At 39.5% G+C, this 20,374-nt stretch overlaps 1 protein-coding gene across 3 annotated transcripts in view; it reads left to right on the top strand.

The window, feature by feature from the left end:
- The window catches only part of CDON (cell adhesion associated, oncogene regulated), a 92,877-nt gene that overhangs the window by 35,223 nt on the left and 37,280 nt on the right, over positions 1-20,374 (top strand). For 2 of the 3 annotated variants that reach the window (XM_026657865.2, XM_029912916.1), the window contains exons 3-9: positions 1,871-2,143; positions 9,050-9,196; positions 9,479-9,622; positions 10,526-10,813; positions 12,838-13,107; positions 13,932-14,285; positions 18,726-19,018. In XM_026657865.2, coding sequence (XP_026513650.1) covers positions 1,871-2,143; positions 9,050-9,196; positions 9,479-9,622; positions 10,526-10,813; positions 12,838-13,107; positions 13,932-14,285; positions 18,726-19,018 — 1,769 coding nt within the window. The remainder of the gene's footprint in view (positions 1-1,870; positions 2,144-9,049; positions 9,197-9,478; positions 9,623-10,525; positions 10,814-12,837; positions 13,108-13,931; positions 14,286-18,725; positions 19,019-20,374) is intronic. The other variant, XM_029912917.1, reaches the window with a different exon arrangement.

The raw sequence follows: 20,374 nt of genomic DNA, 5'->3' as shown, positions 1-20,374 counted from the left end.
TAACCCCAGGATTCCATTTTTATGGAGCTGATTTTTCTGAGTAGAACCACACTTTAATTTCCAGGGTTGTTTCTGTTTGTTCATGTTTTTTATGGCTCAGTTAAAAATCATTAAACAATCTTTCATCTGAAATTGATCTGTGTAACTAGTGGAAGAGTGAACTGATTTTTAGAAGAAAATATTAATTGAGCAGAACCATTCACAGGAAACTTCATAGGTCACTGTGAAACACACACTATCTAGTTTTTTTTATATATATATTTCAGTGTTTACAACATATTCACAAACTAGAAACTGCTTTTCCACTCCCATTTTTTTCTGTTTGGCAAACTGATTCTCCCCCCTTCTGTTTCTAACATAACAGAAGTCGCCAGGATTGCCTTTTGTTTGCTGCCTCTGTGCACCAGTTTCTGTTGTTAGCAGGAATGTGCACAACTTTGGAAATTGTTTCCAACTGCTTTCTGCAGTGTTTCAGTGGGTAGGGCTGGAAAAACCCTGATGTCTGATGAGCGTGAAATTTGCCCTGGCGAAGGACTTGCGTAACCCAAGTTGTGCAAAACTCAAGTTTTCATTTACCAAATAAAGTTTTTAGACCTTACAGTGGTGAAGATATTTTTTCAAATGTGAATGTTGAGCTGATACAGACAGCTTCACAATGGCTCCTCACAGCCTTACGAATGTGATGATGCAGTTCCATCTTCATCAGGCTCTACCTGGTGAAGTCCAATTATTCGGAGCACATGAAAATCTCAGGTAAACTTTAGAAAGACAAGGTGACCTGAAGAAGAGCTCTCTGTGGCTCGAAAGCGTGTCTTTCACCAGCAGAAGTTGGTCCAATAAAAGATGTTACCTCACCCACCATGTCTCTCTTATATCTTGGGAATGACACTGCATATAACTTAGGTAGACTTTAACATTTTATTTCATCCTAATTTAATAAGTTCTGCAGTCTCGTAGATAAACATGCCTAAATAGCAGGCTGATTGAAGCTACTTTGACAGCATAGTAGGTCTAGAACTTTGAAACTCATGTCAAAGCACATTTTATACAGAGCAAATTAGCTACATCTTCAAATTACCATTCTGTGTCCCGTCAGAAGATTTGCAAAGGAGCCATGTGGTCTTCTGTGCATGTGCTTACCAGATGAGAGTGGTCTTATCAGGACACCAAGTTTAGATTTAGTCTCATTGTAACAAAATCTTTCGGGTCTTTGGACATCCAAACTCTTCCGTCCCTGGTAATCTTATTTTGGAGAAGACTCTTTTCTCACTTATATAATTTTGGATGTATCTTATCTCTTCATGAACATTAAGGTGGGTTCAATTAGTTTATTGTTGCAGGCTATTTGCTTTTGTCATAATGACCTCCCAGGAGCATGTTAGTCTCTAGTAGTGGGAATCTGTCAAAATGAATATCTTTTGAAAAGAGATAATTGCCTGTTCTCCAAAGATCTCCATTTTGACAGATTACCACTGACACACCGTCTCCTCAAAGAATTGGGAGGTTCTGTAAATGGTTTAATGTTGCATTGTCCTGCCTTTTGTTATTTTGCCAGTACTTGTACTCCTGCTGTGAAAGAAACTGGCTACCCTCTGCTAGGACCTATCACTCAGGACTTTGATGTAAGAGAATTTTTGCCACATCTGTGTACAGTGGCCCGAGACTCTAGGGGTGATCATTTGCCAAGCTATGTTTTTGGAGAACAATTGCAGGGAAATACTTTTTATATTTGCACAGTAATAAATAAATCTGGTCCATTCTTCCATACAAGTCAAAGTATAACTGATCTAGACAGAGATTTCAGAGAGTATTCAAATGTCATACTGCTAAGTATTGTTCAGCCATTTAATGTCTTTTTCTTTCCTTTTAGATTTGATTCCTCATTTTATTTCTGAGCCCCTGTCTACTATCCAGAAGCCTGGTGGGCCTGTAAAGCTTCATTGCTCTGCTGAACCCTCCACAGCTCGCATTTCTTGGCTGTTTAACGGACAAAGGTTGGACAGCAGGGTGGAGCAAGTGGAGGTGCAGCTAGGATCTTTGACAATCTTCTCTCTCAGCCCCTCAAATTCTGGTCACTATCAGTGCATTGCCAATTACAGTGCTGGTGCAATTGTGAGCAGGCCTGCTACAGTATCCATAGGCCGTAAGTTATTTTCTTTTATTCCTAACTCCATGACAAAACTTAGTAGCCATCAACTAGTTGTATGAAATGTTGTTTCTTCCTTTGTAGAGATGAAAAAAACCTGACACATTTCCGAAAATTTATAGTGCAACTTTTTTGAAAATATTTTGCATTTTTAAAGAAAAGCACTCTATAACTTTATTGGGAAAACAGTGCTTTTTAAAGCCACTCCATATATATTTAATAGAGCACCAGAGATGCTTCAGAGATGGAGAAAGATAGCCTCTGCCCCAAAGATCTTGTGTATAATTTAAAATTGATGTGATAAGATTACAGGGATGTCACTCTTTGTGTCACTCTAAAACCTAAAATGTCTGCGTTGGTATGAAGCAATGGATGCAGCTACAAGCATGGTTGAGGGCTCTTTTTGTTCAGAATATCACAAGATTGAAGCATCGCTGGGTTTTCTCATCTGTTGCTGTCCAATTTTAAGTTCTCAGCCATTTTGACTTTACAGATTACATCTGTGTGGTGTACAGGTACAGTAAGGCATGCATCTATGCCAGGCGACAAATCCAAGACCACTATGATATTCATTACCACCCTTACTCTACAGCTAATTTGCATGCAACAGTTTCATTGGTTGTATGTGGGAGACTGCATGGATGGGGGATAACTTGCGCCAACTGCTGTCCACTCAAATCCACGCAACCACTCACACAGCAACACAACTGGCATAAACAATAACCCCAAACACATACAACCCCTCATGGCAGCACACAGCCTTCATTCACTACCTGCACAAATCTCCCAGCCCAGCCGACCTAGACACAAATCAACACAACCACCTACACAACACCACAGTCAGCGTACACAATAACTTTAAATGTCACTCTGAAGTCTAGAATTTTGAAAGCTCTTTTTGTTTAGAAAATCACCAGCCTCAGTTATCACTGGGATACGTGATCTGTTACCATCTAATTTGTAAGTTGGCAGCCATTTTCGGGGGTTTTTTTACACACGTGACTTTACGAATTACACCTGTATGCCAGCGCAAGCTTTCAACTACTAGTTCAAATTGTAATAAGTGAGGATAGCAAACAGTGGGATGAGACAGGTTTTAGCGATAAAATCATGTGATTTCTCAAGTTGGGTATGAGCACATTTTGGTGATCCAGTATGGTTTTTATTTGTATAAAAAATAGGGGAGGTGGTGAATATGAATGACTCTTGTTTAAGGTATCACTGAGTTTTCAGAAGGAAATGAAATACTTTTTACTGTGGTGAAATACATTACAAAAATTAGATTGAAACGAGGAGAATGTAGTAGTTTGAAGACCATTCCATGCATAGAAGGCAGCATATCCCAATGGCCTATGACTTTTCACATGGCATGAAAAAGGGGGACACATGCTTGTGGGAGGAAATTAATGGGTGGGCTAGTAGTAGTATTACATATTTATATTATGGTAGTCCCAAAGGGATTGGGCCCTGGGCACTGTACAGACAGACAGTGCCTGCCTTTGAAGATCTTACAGGTTAAACACATACACACATGAGTAGAGGATACAACTTAGAAGCAAAAAATATAGTGAAGAATTGACACTACTTTGTTGGTTTATTGTGCAGTGCAATTTGTGGAGGTTTTTAATGGGGGGGGGTGAGGCAGGGAGGCACAGGAAAGAAGGGAAAGAGGAATAATAGCGTGTAACCATGATCAGCAAGCTGGGTTCTGTAGGCATCATGGCAAAGGTGAGTCCTAAGTGGGATCTGAAGGAAGATAAGGTTCATGGCTGTTCAGATTTTATCCAAGTGCTTTCCCCATGTGTGAGGAGCATCATGGGAGGAAGCATGGAGGTGTTTAAAGGAGAAGTTGACTGGTGTGGGTGGTAAAGGCTGGGAATGGTGGAGGTCAATGTGGTGGGTTACTAATCAGCCACCGAGCATGGGGCTAACATATGAATGGCCTTGTAGGCAAAGATGAAGCTTGTATTTTCTCCAGAGGTGAAGTGGGAATTAGCTGAGAGACTCCAAGGTGGGGTTGATGTGGTCAGAGTGACGTGCCAAGAAGATGACTTTAGCAGCAGCATTCCGAAGAGGTTGAAATTAAAGATGGCGTTGTTAGCAGAGCATTGAGGGTGTTGGGAATAATGCTATGGCTAGGTCAGCTAGAGAGGGATAGAGTTATCTAAGGCCTTACTTTCTGGCTAAGAGATCACACCTTGCTTTGCAGGCTTTTCTAATGGGAAGATACCATCTTTCCAGGAAGAGTGTGCTCTCCCTGTCTCCTCTTTCCCCGTAAAGCTTCCAGTTAGCAAACACAAAGGAAGGAACTCTAACAAACTCCCTGTGCCACAAGTCAGTGCCCACAGATGCAGTAGTGTTAAAGAGAGAAAATGCAAAAGAAGGTAACAGAGGTGCCAAAATGATATTGGTTAGGCTAATAACTTATGAAGTGCCTCTCACAACAATGAGGGTACTGTTTGTAACACTTTAAGAACAAAAATGACAGATCCACAATAGTTAGCGTTAAACTGAACTATAGCGGCTAGCCAGATCAGAGCTAGATTGATAGCCAGAATGTTCTAGAAAAATACCCAAAATCCACATGCCCTGAGTGATTTCCTGAAAACAGTCACACTCTTGGCAGGGACATCAGTAACTCTCTGGCTCCCTTTTTTCCCTACTCTCAAAAAAGCCCCCATACCCTTCCTAATGCAACTAATGCCCCATATGTCCCTGGAACCATACAAGGGCTTTTGTCCACATGCTGACCATTTCCTTCCTCCCAAACTCTCTTTGATTTTATTAAATGCAAACCTTCCTAAGTTATGTTCTGAGGATGAATTTTAAAACCACAGCGTTAATGGGAAATAAGTGTTCCATTTCTGAAAGTATTTGAAAACACACATACAAAATCTGACTGTGTGCTTAGAGGAAAAAGGAAACAAGCTCATAGATTGCTTTCTGCAACTATAGTTTTTAATTTCCAGGAGCAAAAATCCTTTTGCCTTTTTTTCCTGTCACCCTCAGTAAAGCAGAGAGTCAATATCTTGCGAATCTTCTTTCCGTAAGCTGTGTACGGGATAAGGAATGAACAGATACTCTAACTCACACTAATAGTGGTTCCTTCTATATGTAGCCACACTGAGACCTAGAAATAATGTTTCTAGTTACAGCTTTTATAATACAAGGATCCCACAAGCTTCTCCTCCAGGCAAAAGAATTTTCTAGTGTAAACTCTCTTGTTGATCTGCCATGTCATTACAAAACCATACACTCCTGGCTGTACTTCTTGCTTTCGAATTTTCTGCATTGAGGCCTGTGTTGCATAAAGCGCTAACAAAAAGCCCTTTGCACTCTATTTTTAACAATTCACAGCAATATCTGCCTTACACACAGCAACTGCTAGCAGTAAATGCAAGTGACGTTCCCAAATGTGGTTTGTCAGTTGTGTGAATTCCTTTTGCTGTATTAAATGGGATTTCTTTTCTCAAGTACTTGAACTGATTGAGAAACTAGGAGGGGGAGGGGAAGACAGAAGAATAATTCATGATTTTTTTTTTTAAAAATGTCCTTTCCATTTTTTATCAATTTAGTTTGGTCAAAATCATCTGTCTTTGTGTTTTAAATTCCTTTTTTCTTGGTTGTTTTTCTTCTCTTCTCTTATGTTCTGTCATCTAATCAATCTTTGCCTTGGTGGTTGATCTGTAAATTGCTTGATAATTAAAAAAGAAACATGAAGAAGTAGAGGGCTCATGGGCCAAGTTCATAAGAAAAAGATTATGTACCGTTGAAGACCGTTTCCTCGGAGTATGATTTGGCTGTCCTGCATCAAAGTTATGTCTGAATTGGGCCTTTGTCAGCCAAGATTTGAGTAACTTCTTCTTAAGGATGCCCCATCTATGGAGCATGTCCAGAATCCCTGTGAGAGGAGAGTTTCTCATAATTGAGAAGACTAAGTGTTTTGGTAAAGTGCTGACCCATAGCGAAACCCCCTCAAGAGACCTGTAAGGGTAATCAGCATAGACAAACTTTACAGGCTATAAGCTTTGAACATGGAAGGCAGCAGGAAAAGAGCAACTTGCATACTGTACTGCACTACATGAGGGACTTAAGGTATGGCTACATTACAAGCCATACAGCTGCCACTGTGGTGTAGACACTTGCTACAGCAACAGAAGGGGTTTTCCCATTGCTATAGTAAATCCCCACCCTCGAGAGGTGGTAGCTAGGTCAAGAGAAGAATTCTTCTGTCAACCTAGCAGTGCCTACACAGGGACTTAAGTAGTCTTAACTAAGTCTCTTAGGGATGTGAATTTTTCACAGCCCATAAGCAATAGCTAGTTTGACCTACTCTTTAGGTGTAGACCAGGCCTAAGACAAACTGTTTCTGGGTTTTTAGCCGCATTAAAAACGAAGTTGGGAGATACTATAACTTGTAGGTTGAGGTTTTATATTTGACTGATATTGTACAGGCAGTGAGTAGCAGATGCTGCATTCCTCACTGATGTATTCATTGTCAGGTTATGTTTCTCCCAGAGTAATTAACTCCTTTTTGTATGCATAGAGCTTACAAAGTACCTGCTGTCTGTGTACTATAAATTGCCTCCTGCATCAAGTTCAGAACTAGTAATTGACACTTAGTTCCTGGGTTGAAAGCCTCTCTGTTCCCTTATTTTTCATGAATTAGGTCTTTGGAACTTACAAGAGGGCTACATTTTCAGTTTTTTCCATCCTTCAAGTGAAAACTCTTGTCTCTTCGTGCAACAGAAGTTCAGATATCTATATCCTAGCTCTGGTATTGAGAACTACGTTGTTAGGGCTGTCGATTAATCGCAGTTAATTCACACGATTAACTCAAAAAAATTAATCGTGATTAATCGCACTGTTAAACAATAGAATACCAACTGAAATTAATTAAATATTTTGTGATGCTTTTCTACATTTTCAATGTATTGATTTCAATTACAACAGTGTACAGTGCTCACTTTATATTATTATTGATTACAAATATTTGCATTGTAAAAATGATAAAGAAAAGATAGTATTTTTCAATTCACCTCATACAAGTACTGAAGTGCAATCTCTTTATTGTGAAAGTGCAATTTACAAATGTAGATTTTTGTTGTTGTTGCATAACTGTACTCATAAAACAAGACATTTAGAGCCTACAAGTCTACTCAGTCCTCCTACTTGTTCAGCCAATCGCTAAGACAAGCAAGTTTGTTTACATTTACGGGACATAATGCTGTCCACTTCTTATTTACAATGTCATCTGAAAGTGAGAACAGGCGTTCGCATGGCACTTTTGTAGCCGGCATTGCAAGGTATTTGTGCCAGATATGCTAAACATTCGTATGCCCCTTCGTGCTTCGGCCACCATTCCAGAGAACATGCTTCCATGCTGATGACGCTCGTTTAAAAAAAAAAAGTGTTAATTAAATTTGTGACTGAACTCCTTGGGGGAGAATTGTATGTCTCCTGCTCTGTGTTTTACCTGCATTCTGCCATATATTTCATGTTATAGCAATCTTGGATGATGAGCCAGCACATGTTGTTTGTTTTAAGAACACTTTCACTGCAGATTTGACAAAATGCAAAGAGTATACAAATGTGAGATTTCTAAAGATAGCTACAGCACTCGACCCAAGGTTTAAGAATCTGAAGTGCCTTCCAAAATCTGAGATGTGGAACATGCTTTCAGAAGTCTTAAAAGAGCAACACTCCGATGTGGAAACTACAGAACCGAACCACCAAAAAAGAAAATCAACCTTCTGCTGGTGGCATCTGACTCAGATGATGAAAATGAATATGCGTTGGTCTGCACTGCTTTGGATCGTTATCGAGCAGAACCGGTCATCAGCATGGATGCATGTCCTCTGGAATGGGGCTTGAAGCATGAAGGGACATATGAATCTTTAGTGCATCTGGCACATAAATATCTTGTGACACTGGCTACGACAGTGCCTGTTCTCACTTTCAGGTGACATTGTAAATGAGACGCAGGCAGCATTATCTCCTGCGATTGTAAACAAACTTGGTTGAGCGATTGGCTGAACAAGCAGTAGGACTGAGTGGGCTTGTAGGCTCTAAAGTTTTACATTGTTTTATTTTTGAGTGCAGTAATTTTTTTGTACATAATTCTACACTGGTAAGTTCAACTTTCAGGATAAAGAGATTGTGCTACATCAGCGGTTCTGAAACTTCATTGCACTGTAACTCCCTTCTGACAACAAAAATAACTACATGACCCCGGGTGGGAGGGGGACCGAAGACTGAGCCCGCCCGAGTTCTGTCACCCTGGGTGGGGGGGCCAAACCTGAAGCCCTAGGGCTTCTGCCTTGGGGGGAGGAGGGGGAATATGTAACCTTAGCCCTGGGCAGTGGTGCTTGGGCTTTAGACTTGCTGGGGCCCAGGACCAACACCAGCCTTGGCGACCCCATTAAAATGGGGTCATGACCCACTTTGGGTCCCGACCCACAGTTTGAGAACCCCTGCACTACATTATTTGTATGAGGTGAATTGAAAAATACTTTCTTTTGCTTTTGACTGTGCAAATATTTGCAATAAAAAATAATAGAGTGAGCACTGTACATGTATTCTGTGTGGTAATTGAAATCAATATATTTGAAAATGTAGAAAACATCCAAAAATATTTAAATAAATGGTATTCTATTATTCTTTAACAGTGCGATTAATCGCGGTTAATTTTTTTAATCGCGCGATTAATAGGGATTAATTTTTTTTAATTGCTTGACAGCCCTACTTAAAATGTCACACTTCTTTACAGAGGAGTTCAGAGAAGCTGTCAAAAACAATATTCATTTGGATCAAAACCTGCTGTGTTTGTAATCCGTAATTACTCTTTAACCCCACCTCCTCCAAAATCTACAATCCCATTTACCTTTGTAAACTGTCTTCCAGATCTTGATGATTTCGATACTTCAGTGAAACACATAGTTACAGTAGAAGAAGGAAGTGTTGCCTTCATTGGCTGTAAGGTACCAGAAAGTAACCCTAAAGCACAAGTTCGCTTTCGAGTACGGGGAAAATGGCTGGAACAATCAACAGGTGAGAGATTTTGTGACACTAATATAAATAACCTGCCGCAAAAATACTGGTTGAAATCAGAACGGATTGATATACTAAAAAGTTGAAAACTCATTATGCAATTCATTTTAGATGCATCTATCTTAGTAAAGACATCCATTACAGGAATGAATTTTTGTCGGCAGAGTTCTTAGTTCACAGCTATGCACTTAATAGAACAGGGTGTTAGATAAATTAACTAAAGAAAATTTTTAAACGGTTTCTTTGAAACTAATTTTAAACCAGCCTTTTTCCCTTCCTCAGATAACTACCTAATTCTTCCATCTGGAAATCTGCAGATTTTGAATGTCTCTTTAGAGGATAAAGGCTCCTATAAATGTGCAGCATACAACCCAGTCACTCATGATCTCAAATTAGAACCCACTGGACATAAGCTCATAGTCAGCCGTGAGTATTTAGTATATCTACGAGGGTGGCTTTAAAGGATAAAGGCTTCGAACTAAATTGATCCACCTTAAATTAGTATTTTTAATAAACTCTGCTAGATCTTAATGTCTTGCTATTCTGATGGGTGAAACTCTGGTCCTCTACTATATGTAATCTAGCTAGCAAATGTCTGCAGAATACTTTTCATCTGCTGTAACTGACTACGATTTGTGACTTTAGGAAAAAAATCAACCTAAAAAGATTCCTAGCATGAATATCTAGTAGTCTTAAAAAATTCTGGGTCTGCAAAGTCTTTCCTGTCTGCATGTGTTTTTTAATGTATTTCATCAGTATGGTATATGGTAACTCCATTGTATAGAAATAATCGCCTATATTATCAATTTCATGCTTTCGTCTAACATGAGTTATCAAGTCCGTGATCTGTGGTAAAATGCTCACTTTCTGTTCTTTTTGCAAAAGGAGTAATTTATTGCTACTTATGGTTCGTTCTCTTATTAGCATAAATGGGAGTGATGGGAACATTGATGGAGGGGTAATGAACTCCTGCAAGAGTAAAACGCAGAGTTGATAGTAGCGGCATGGTGGGTGTGCACTGCTGTGTGGGAGATGTAGGCTCAAATGCCAAAAAGACTCTGCACTTAGTTGCTGGAAGGGGAATGCCCCATGTCCAATAACCACCACTCCAATTGATTTTGAGGGGGTGCCAATTCAAGAGAGCCCCATCATGCTGTACTCAGCCATAAGGAAAATTTGTCCGCAATGTAAGTGAGTAACACACACAACCTCAGGGCTTTGATAGAAAGGAGAAGGAGCCGCTAGAGGAAAAAGTATTTAATAATCAGATTTAAAAATTGGATCGTTAAGGAGTTTTATCTTTTATGTATCCCTTTACTCTACTTCCAGGCACTTCTGCAGAAGGTTTTCGCATTCTTCACCCCACTGTTTCTCAGGCTTTGGCAGTACCTCAGCACAGTCCCCTAACTCTAGAGTGTGTTGTTAGTGGGTTGCCTGCATCTCATGTCCACTGGTTTAAGGATGGTCAGGATGCACTCACTGGAAGCAGGTGGAGACTACTGCACTCCCATCTTGTGACGGACAGACTTGATACATTGGATGCTGGAAACTACTCCTGTGTGGTGGCAAATCAGTCTGGAGTAGTGAAATATATAAATTACACCGTAACTATTCTTGGTAAGAAATAGAGGAAGGAACTGAATTGTTTTTTATTTGCAAGTTTTATGTTGAAGACCATTTCTGTTTTTGTTGTATAGTAGCTCTTGACCCTAAGTTCCCTCATGCTCTTTCAACCTAGACAAGGGCTGTTGTACTTTTACATCATCAAAGAATTTTACATCATCAAAGAATTAAGATATGTACTTAATTATTAAATCATAATCTTTCCCTGCTTGTATCCCTTATGACTCATTATCCTCTCTCCAAATCCTTTGTCCTCCTTTATTGTGTTAATCTATTTTGGATTGTAAACTCCTCAGGACAAAACTAGTAATCTTGTTTGCCTGCAAAAATGCCATACACACCTCCTAGTACTGGATGAATCACGTGCCACAATAGGATGCTTCTCCTTTCCTCGTTCATGGTAGTAACTAAACAAAAAGTTAGCTGGAAGGGGTGAGCATACTAAAATGTTCCTCCCCCTGCCCCCCAATCAGTATGTAGCTGGCTACTGCTGTGCCTCTGTGTTTCATTGCATTCCGCTTTTCTTTTGTAGCAATTCTTTCTGGGCACTGCATAACTTAAGATAGAATCAGTCGTGCAGCATCCTTAAATAATATTGAAGGAATCACCCTTTCATCTTTTTCATCCCCAACATTCTTACTATTACCTAAAATAGAAAGTAGCTAAGGATGATCCTAACGCTCATCTCCTGAAAATTAGGAGTATTTGTGGCACCTTAGAGACTAACAAACTCCCACTTCATCGGATGCATAGAATGGAACATATAGTAAGGAGATCTATATACATATACAGAGAACATGAAAAGGTGGGAGTTGCCCTACCAACTCTAAGAGGCTAATTACGAGAAAAAACTTTTCTAGTGATAATCAAGATAGTCCATTTCAGACAGTTTGACAAGAAGGTGTGAGGATACTTACCATGGGGAAATAGATTCGATGTGTGTAGTGGCTCAGCCATTCCCAGTCTCTATTCAAGCCTAAATTGATGGTATCTAGTTTGCATATTAATTCAAGTTCTGCAGTTTCTCGTTGGAGTCTGTTTTTGAAGCTTTTCTGTTGCAAAATTGCCACCTTTAAGTCTGTTACTGAGTGACCAGAGAGGTTGAAGTGTTCTCCTACTGGTTTTTGAATGTTATGATTCCTGATGTCAGATTTGTGTCCATTTATTCTTTTGCGTAGAGACTGTCCGGTTTGGCCAGTGTACATGGCAGAGGGGCATTGCTGGCACATGATGGCATATATCACATTGGTAGATGTGCAAGTGAAAGAGCCCCTGATGGTGTGGCTGATGTGATTAGGTCCTATGATGATGTCACTTGAATAGATATGTGGACAGAGTTGGCATCAGGCTTTGTTGCAAGGACACGCTTTTCTATACCTCTTGAGTGAAATATAATTCTAGCAAAAGGCTACAGGGCTTGCTTATATGTGGTTAATGAACAGTGTACCTCTGGCTGCAAGTCTTCTGGCTGTTTGTCATAGACATTAATCTGTAAATAAAAAATATGAACGTTTCTATTTCTTCATGCTAGTTCTGTGTGGGATTTTCAAAACCACACAGTGATTGCCTGTCTGCTCCCATTTATGTCAATGGGGGCTTTACCACTGATCAGGGGTAAATATGTTAGGGCTTAGATATGTGTATGTTCTGGCCAAACAGTCTGAATGGTATTAAAAAAAAAAAAAAAAGTTTGTTTCATAAAGTAGAGATGCTGAGACAGAAAATAGTTTTGTCAGAAAAAGTTTTCCATTAAAGGAATCCTTTACTTTTGTAGTGTAAGCATGACTTTTCTGCACTGAAGGAAGAAACCATTAAAATAAGGACTGTTGAGCAAATGCCTTAGAAGCAAGTATTCATCTTTCACTGAGCTTAAGACGTGACTAAGATTGGCCTCCATATGTGTGATAAGTTTGCACGATTTCATATTGTTGTTAAATGTGTGGTCTAGTAATTAGTTTCTGCGTGATTCCTGAAAGAGAAGCCTGCAGGGTTTCATATTCTATTTGTTTGTTTTATAGAATCTGCCTCAATTTCTAAAGGACTGCAGGATCAAACAGTGGCTGTGGGTGCAAGTATACATTTCACATGTGACATTCATGGAAACCCTGCTCCTAATCTTACCTGGTTCCATAATGCAGCTCCCATCCATCTCTCTCCACAACATCTGGTCACAGGAAACAGGTTGAGAATTAGTGGCATCACCAAGGAGGATTCTGGGTTGTACCAGTGTGTGGCAAACAATGGGATTGGCTTTATGCAATCCACTGGGAGACTTCAAGTCCAGACAGGTATAGGAACATTTTTAACTATCCAAGAACTTAAACTAAAACCTTTGCTTTTTCTGATACATATTAATTTTATTTCCAAAAGATTTGGTTTATGTATCGACTGCGTCCATTTCTGACCACAGTAAGCAGCAAATTGTACGATTTATCCATCACTACTTGATGTATTACATGGAGGAGTGGGAGATATAACCCAGCTCCTTTATTTCAAGGATCCAGAATTTAAAAGAAGGCCAAAAAAAAAAAAAATCTTGCTTCAGATATAGTTTTGCATGTTTCTTTCATAGACAGTGTTGGCTTTTATGAAATTTTAGCCACGTTTTGATAGGAGGAATATTTGGAGAGCTGGAAGTATTTGGTGGCTCAGTTGTATTGATTCTCAAACTTTTAAACCTAAATTTCAGGGTTAAATCCAAGTGTAACTAAACCTATTCTGAGTCTGATCATTGACTCCATTGTCCTAAATCATCTGAGTTGAATGGTTTCAGATTCTATTGGAATTTGTCTAACTGACGAATTCCAGACTTAAGGTTTGAGATTTTTGTTCTTGTACACCCCAAGTGCAGATTGAAGGTTAATATTGCATCTGCCTTCTCCTAACAAAAGTTTCAATCGTGTTAACGGTTTTCAGTCCCTTGTTCAGTAAGGCAGTGAATTGGGGAATTACTAACAACCAGAAAACTAAAGAACTGTATAAATGACAAATATTTGAATGTGTTCATTTTTGTACCATATTAATAGCTCATCTGTGCATTAGACAATAGATTCCATAGTACAGTGAATTTTATGTATGAATTGTGGTTTTTTTTTTTGTTTTTTTTAAACAGGCAAAGGTTCCAAGCCAGTTATAGTTTCTTTACCAGCCAGTGCCAATGTGGTAGATGGTGGTGATGTTACATTGTCATGCAATGCCACTGGACTACCTATTCCTGTAATCCGTTGGTACAATAGCCGTGGACTTATTACCAGCCACCCTTCTCAGGTCCTACATTCAAAACCACGAAAATCTCCACAAACAAGAAGAGGCAGCATGATTTTAGAACCCATCTACTTCACCATGTCTCGAGCTGGATCAAGCTCCCTATACATTCAGGCCGTTACTCCAGAGCATGCTGGGAAATACTCTTGTGAAGCAACAAATAAACATGGCTCAGCACGGTCAGAAGCATTTCTTACAGTTGGTAAGATAACTTCGGTGTTGCCATGAGCCTTTTTTATGTTTCTTTTCTTTTATGTATCTTTTCAATAATCTAGCATGTGCCTTATGGGGTGAAACGTCTTTTTAGTGTCAAAAGGGTCAGTTTATCAAAATCTGAATTAGAAATTAAGTGGCTATTTCATCACATATTGAAATGAGTTGGCCAGGTTCCTAGCGAGCAGATATTCACCTCGTAGTTTTTACCCATCTCACCTGAGGCTAAAGCTTGTACCAGTGTGGCTCAGTATTGTGGCACGTCTTTGGGAAGGGAGATGGCCATGTGGGGAAGCCCCATTTTGGAATTGGAGGATTTAGTTCTCCAGTCTGCTCCAATGAGGGACTTTTGGCGAGCACTAAATTCACTTTAAAATCTCTACAGACTTTTTTTTTTTTTAAGCATATTTAGAATCACCTGCTAAAGTGTTGTGTGGTTGCAGCCCAGCATTCAACCATAAAGACTCTGCTTGAGGAGTGCTTCCAAAGTCACTAAGGAATTGGTGCGCAGCAAAAACAGTGTTTGAAGAGTCAAGTAAAGCAGCTTCAGCTGTGTTCTCAGTAGTGCGCGCACACACACACACACACACACAGGAGCGCCGCCAGCTTTTCTGCCGCCCTAGGTGGCGGAAGGTCCCGCCCCGAAATGCCGTCCTCCACAGAGGCAGTGGAAGGTCCCGCCGCCGAAATACCACCGCGGTCACCACCCCCCAAATTGTAGTGCCCTAGGCAACCGCCTAGGTTGCCTAATGGGTTGTGCTGGCCCTGCGCGCACACACACACACACACACACACACACACACACACCACCGCCACCACCACATGACCTTAATTGTGGGTAGATGAGAAATGTAAAAATAAATAGACAATATAAAAGGCTTGCTCTTGCTAAGAAAATGAGTGTTCACTATTCTCAGAGGTTGCTACTAGAAAGAGGTTGTTCTTAAACTGAAGGCACAATATAAAAAGAAATCTTTATTTTTATTATTTTATGTTGTGTCCAAGATCACAAAAGTATTAAAATAATTTTAAAAAGTTACCCTAACGAAAACAAGGGCAAAAATTTTTTTAAAAGCACCCAAATGATTTAGGCTTATGTTCATTTTCAAAAAATCAATGGGGTTTAGCCTTCTAAGTGCCTTTTAAAATGGGACTGAAGAGCCTAAATCCTGTAGGTGGTTTTGAAAAATTTACCCTTAGTCTTGCTGTACAATCGTCAAAACACATCCTAGGGAAAACAGAAAACCTCATTAAAATGTGCTGAGCCAGAAAGCAAGTTAAACTCTATACCTAATAATATTTTTTTCCAAAAAATCAAGATAGAAAATATATTGAATGCATAATTCACATAAAACAACATTAATTTTATTTTTTAATTGCCTAATTTTTAAATATTCTGGCTTCTGATACAACACTGGTAAATATGTCCTGAAATATATTAAAATCCTTTTTTTAAAGTTATTTTTCTACTTCCGTCTTGATGTGTAGAAGGTTCTTTTTAGCAATGGAGAAACTGACTGTACAGGGGATTATATAAAAATTGACTACACTCAAAGTGCTATCAAATATATAACATAAACTGAGACTTTTTTCCCTAAATTTTTCCATTTAGAATTTAGTAGATTTTTTTCCTTGAAATAAATGTATACATCTGAAATAGAGTAAAAAAAAAATTGCTGAGAAAATGATCTATCAATGTAGTTTTAATATTAAAAACACACATTAGCTTCATTAATGGACCTCATAAAACCAAAATCACACACAATTCTCAGAACTCAACCTGAATTGAAATAAAAATCCTGGTGCCATATCGAGTTCTACAAGTTAAATATCAAATTTGTTGCACTGACTTCTGATTGATGTTCAAGTGACAGTAAAGACACTGGTTTTGATCTGTAAACCTTTAAATGGGTTTGGAAGCTGGCTACCTGAGAGCCATCACGATTCAGAGGACTATTAACTTAAATGCCAAAAGATATTTATATGCCATACGACTTTAATAAAGCAGTTCTAATAGCAGAAGTATCAAACCAATGTTGTTCTGCAGTCAGTTGAGTCTACAATAGGTTCAAGTGAACATGTTGGGTAAAGTTTTCAGAAGCACCCAAGTGATTTAGGAACCTAACTCCGTGGCACTTAGTGTCTTAAGTCATTTAGATGGTTTGGAAAATGTTACCTGTCTTGAATAGTAACTCCCGTCTTGCAGTGCTGGTTGTAGGAGGCTGGGTATGTTATAGAACACCGACCACAAATCTCCCTGCTAACTTCCATTAAACGCTAGCTTATTTGTGGGATTGCTAAAGAATTTTTTCAAAGGGTGCAGTGACTAGGAAACTGATGGCGAATAGTTAATCTGACTAGAGAGGTAGTGGAAGTACCCCACATTACATACTGAAATAGAGGATACAGAAACCTTGACAAATCCTCTGGTGTAGGCACATAAATCTGAACAGCCTTAATAAACATTACTGTTCTGTGGTGTCTGTTCATAAGTTAAATACAAATTGTTTGCCAATATTAACTACTAGCCTTCAGGACTAGTGAAAGCAATAATGCCAGTAGGTCTACCCACTCCAACCTAAACCACAGCTAATTCCCCACATACTGCTGTCCAATTCCCTGCTCCAGGAGTCACCAAGTCATATTGCATCTGAAGAAGTGGGTTTTTTACCCACGAAAGCTTATGCCCAAATAAATCTTAGTCTTTAAGGTGCCACCGGACTTCTTGTTGTTTAAGTCATATTGTGTACATCCAGAAATCCTTGCTAACCCATCACAGGAAAGTACATGTTCCAACTCATCAGACGAACAAAACGTTGGGTTTTGATACTAATATGCAGCATGCAGCACTTTCTCACTGGTTAATTTAGTGTACTACGGGGTCCTCAACGCGGTGCCGCGGGTGCCATGGCGCCCGCCGGGGCGTTTAAGTGTGCCCGCGTACTGGCCAGCGGACAAGCATCTGCTGAAATGCCGCCAAGAAGCAGCAGCATCCAAAGGCGTCGCCGCCGAAATGCCGCTGATTTTTGGCAGCATTTCGGCAGCGACGCCTCTGGATGACACTGCTTCTCGGCGGCATTTCGGCGGCGATGCCTATTTGACGTTGCCGCTTGTCGGCGGCATTTCGGCAGATGCTCGTCCACCGCCACCGTCCTCCGTGGCTCGTCGTCTGGTGCCCACTAGACGAAAAAGATTGGGGACCACTGGTGTAGTAGATACACTTTAAGGGTGAGAATATTGTCAGGCATTTCTTCTGTTGTCTTGAACAAGCTGATGTCTGGCCTTGAAGACTTCCTCTTTGTGTTGCTTATGACTCCCATCCCCAAACTCTGCAGCATTCCTAAATAAACCAGTGCTTGCTGAGAACATGGGCTTCAGTTTAAAAAAAAAAAACCAAAAAAAACCAACCCTTTCCCTTCCCCTTCAGTTTCCAAGAAGTGACCAAAAATAGCAGCCACACTTGTTGGTATTTTAATGGAGGTTTGATGCAATCTGAGGTGGCCAGGCCAACGCAGCTTACGCTTTACATTACCAAGGAATTTCTGTTTATTTTGTAAACTGAGTTCCCCTTATTCCCCTCCACTTTCTGGACCCCAACACATAACAGAAACCTACACAGATCTATGAAAGAACGGGCAGGACTAAGAACATCTGGCAGTCTAGCATTTCAGTGTGCAACCTCAGGAGCTGCGTCATTTCCCTCAGTGTTCTCACTTTAAATATTGAAGTTTGTTGCTTGTCTTGATGCTAACCTCAGATGTCCAACCTGCCAGCCCATTGCTGCCTGGAATGTTGACAAGCTGTGTATCAATTCCAGGATTCCCTAAGAGTATTTTTGTCTGTTATGTTTTCCAGTACTACTGACCTCATTTCAGTTAAAGCTGCGGGATGGCAGGAGGAGGCACATAGAGGGCTTTCAGAAATATGTTAATATCACAAATAGCATTTTAGATCTGACTTTAAGCTTACCTCATTCTTAGCAATATATTTTCAAATGAGTTGGCTGGGTTTCAGCTCTGTAATGTTCAATGTTAGTAGAAATTACTCACAACTGAAACTTCACAAAGTGAGCTAAGAAAATGCCCTTAATGTAATTTTGTACATACTGTACAGATGGTTTAATGCCTTGGAGTCACTTCAAATTACTCTGTAAATGCTGGTAGAAGGGTAGTTATTTACTTTTCCATATAAGTACATTGCTGCTACCTAATGTACCTGGTACATGAATTATAACACATCCACTGCTGCCGATCTGCCAGGTACTACACCTTTAGAATGCTTACGTTCAATGAAATGTTGCCCTGCTCTGTTAGTGCATAGAAGATGCAGTAGAATCTAGGCGTGAAAGGCAGTAGTTCATTAATTGTTTCCGGTGCATGAAGCAAATAGGCTTTGTCTTGTAGATATAACCAGAATTTTTCTTCTGCAGTTCCTTTTGAATCTAGTACAAAAGCTGAAGAAGTCACTCCTACGGAGGTTGCCCAAAGTGATGAAGGTGATGGAGATTATAATACAGAAGTGGGGTTTTCAAATTTGTCTCCGACAAAGTTGCATCTTGATGCAGTTGCTACAGAAAAGACACCCAATGGGGCTTTGCCTCCTGAAGCCCCAATCATCCTCAGCCCTCCACAGACACTCAAGCCAGACATGTATAACCTGGTGTGGCGCTCTGGAAAGGATGGCGGCTTGCCCATCAATGCTTACTTCGTGAAATATCGCAAGGTACTGCTTCTTTGCAGGAGATAGTCATAACTCCAGAGCAGATGGCTTCCTTGAGAAGCCTAAAACTATCATTGTTACAACAGCATGGGTGTTAACAAGAGCTATGGTATCAGCCCAGAGAGAAGATAAAATACAGTTGAACCACAGTTTTGCTGTAGAGACACAGACAGTCTGTTTAGGGATGATTTGAAATTAGTTGCTGCTTTTTTCTGGGCTTAACTGGGCCTTATTCAACAGAACTCAAGTTTTTATTTTCATTGTAGTACCATTATTGTATGTGTGGAATTGGACTCTGGTTGAGCATTATTCATACAACATTAGTAATTTTAAAAAATGCATTTAAAGTCAGTATGTTTGGTTCTGATCTCACTTGCACTGTGTAGTTTGAATAGAACTTTTGCAAGCAGTGAACTTCTTTGATTAGAATTCGAACCAAGCATCACATAGGACTAAATCTTAAATCGGACTTTTTTTCTGAAGGGCTAAGTTACTCAGTTCATATTTTTATAAGTTTAAATCCTTGTTCGTCCTGGTCTTGTCCCAACCTGAAGCAGAAATACCGCATGATATTTTTGACCAGCCAAATCCAGGAAATCTCATGACAGCGCCTATTTAATTTATGAACCAAAGATAGTAGGTTCAGATAAGTATTCAAAACTTTTGGTGCTTATCTGACCCTTTCAAATTTGTCCATCACTAGCAATTATATTTTCTGTATTAAATGCTTTTTTATTTATATATTTTTAATAGACAGTTTATCATGGTTTTAAAAGCATCTATCTCTTCTATCGTAAAAATTATTTAATTGATTTCCTCTTCTTCCAAGATTTCTTTTTATAAAGTATTAGAAAGAAATGTCTCTTTTGAAGAAAGAATTTGATTCAAGGCCGTCAGTATAAACTTTAGTAATCCATAGCATTTAGAGCTGCCTTCCATGTTTTTATTAAAGTCTTAGGTTGTTTAGTAGTTTATTTTTGATAGAATCTCTGCCTTTTCCTTTGGGATTTGGGGTAATGCTTTTCTCAGAAGGTCAAATATTAAGAAAAATCTTTCCTTTGCCTAATGGAACTGGTGAATTCACTGTAGAACAGGAAAAAAACCCTGAAAAATTGTAAAAAGGGAAATATGTACACTAGTAAAAACAAATCTTCAATCTTCCTGCTGATGTTTTCCAGCCTCTGGAGGTAACCAAGCAGATAAAACACCGCGCTCTCTCTCTCTCTCTCTCTCTCTCTCTCTCTCTCGTTACTCATAACCAATAAATTTAATGAATTTAAAGATGCTTAAATTCATGGAAGGCTGGGATAGGATAGGGTAATTGACTGTCACCTTTCCCATCTTGGGTTCTGCTTTAAT

This window comes from Terrapene carolina, unplaced genomic scaffold (assembly GCF_002925995.2).
Source record: "Terrapene carolina triunguis isolate 2854851 unplaced genomic scaffold, T_m_triunguis-2.0 Scaffold374, whole genome shotgun sequence".
Lineage (NCBI taxonomy): Eukaryota > Metazoa > Chordata > Testudines > Emydidae > Terrapene > Terrapene triunguis.
Note: the sequence above shows the minus strand (reverse complement) of the source record. Positions and strands in the feature narration are given on the sequence as shown.